General features: G+C 47.4%; 1 protein-coding gene across 1 annotated transcript; it reads right to left on the bottom strand.

The window, feature by feature from the left end:
• Nucleotides 1-6: 6 nt before the first annotated feature.
• On the bottom strand, nt 7-802 carry LOC103375891 (E3 ubiquitin/ISG15 ligase TRIM25-like; the record flags this gene model as incomplete). The annotated part of the gene is made up of 1 exon (XM_008306186.1): nt 7-802. A coding segment is annotated over exon 1 (578 nt), but the record flags the coding sequence as incomplete, so codon positions are not given.
• Nucleotides 803-963: the final 161 nt, after the last annotated feature.

The following is a 963-nucleotide window of genomic DNA, read 5'->3' on the forward strand; positions in this document are numbered from 1 at the left end:
GTCTGCCTCTCAGCCCTCTCTGCTGCAGCCGAGACAGTGACGTGGCCTTCATGTTCATCCATGGCGCACAGATAACAGATACACTGTCGATCAGTGCGGCAGAAAATCTTCATCACCTCGTCGTGGCGAGGGCAGATGTTCTCCTGAAGCTTTGAGGTGGCTTCTACCAGCTTGTGCTTCTTTAATGGAGCCACGTTGAAGTGAGACTGGAGGTGCAGCTCACAGTAAGAGGCCATACACACCAGACAAGACTTGAAGGCTTTCACCTTCCTCCCAGAACAGAAATCACAGGCAACGTCTGCAGGTCCTGCATAGGAATGTTTAGGTGAAGAAGCTCCAAGTCCTGCTTTTTTTAGTTCCTCCACTAACTCGGCTAACACAGTGCTTTTCATCAGGGCGGGCCTTGGCTTGAAGCTCTGCCTGCACTGAGGGCAGCTGTATGTTTTCTTCTCATCCCAGAAATTTGTAACACAGCTCATGCAGTAGCTGTGCCCACAGGGAATAGTCACCGGATCCTTTAGGAGATCCAGACAGATCGAACAGGTCAGTTTTTCTTGATCCAACAAAACTGCAGCCTGCGCCATTTCACCTCGTGATGAGTGAAGTTAAGTTTCACTTTCTGCTACCAGAGAAAAGCTGTTGGTATTTCCTTGACGCTTGTTCACCGATCTGCAGTGCATGGGGATTTCCAATCGCATTTTACCACATGGTGTTTACACCCGTCTTAAACTATCAGATCAGTGAAAGGGGAGGAAATGACTAAAGTCTGAGCTGAAGAGACTGTAAACAGGGAGGAGCGTTATAAAGCTGTGTTTCATTCCAGGAGGAGGTGCAGTTTTAAAGCAGCAGTTTGTCCTAACCCCTCACACTTACTCTTATTCTTCTGGCTTATTCTTGTTATAGATTCTTCCAACACAATTTTCAGCACCTAACTCATCTCACTGCTTTAACCTTATTCAGGAC

This window comes from Stegastes partitus, unplaced genomic scaffold, assembly GCF_000690725.1.
Source record: "Stegastes partitus isolate 25-593 unplaced genomic scaffold, Stegastes_partitus-1.0.2 Scaffold3609, whole genome shotgun sequence".
Lineage (NCBI taxonomy): Eukaryota > Metazoa > Chordata > Actinopteri > Pomacentridae > Stegastes > Stegastes partitus.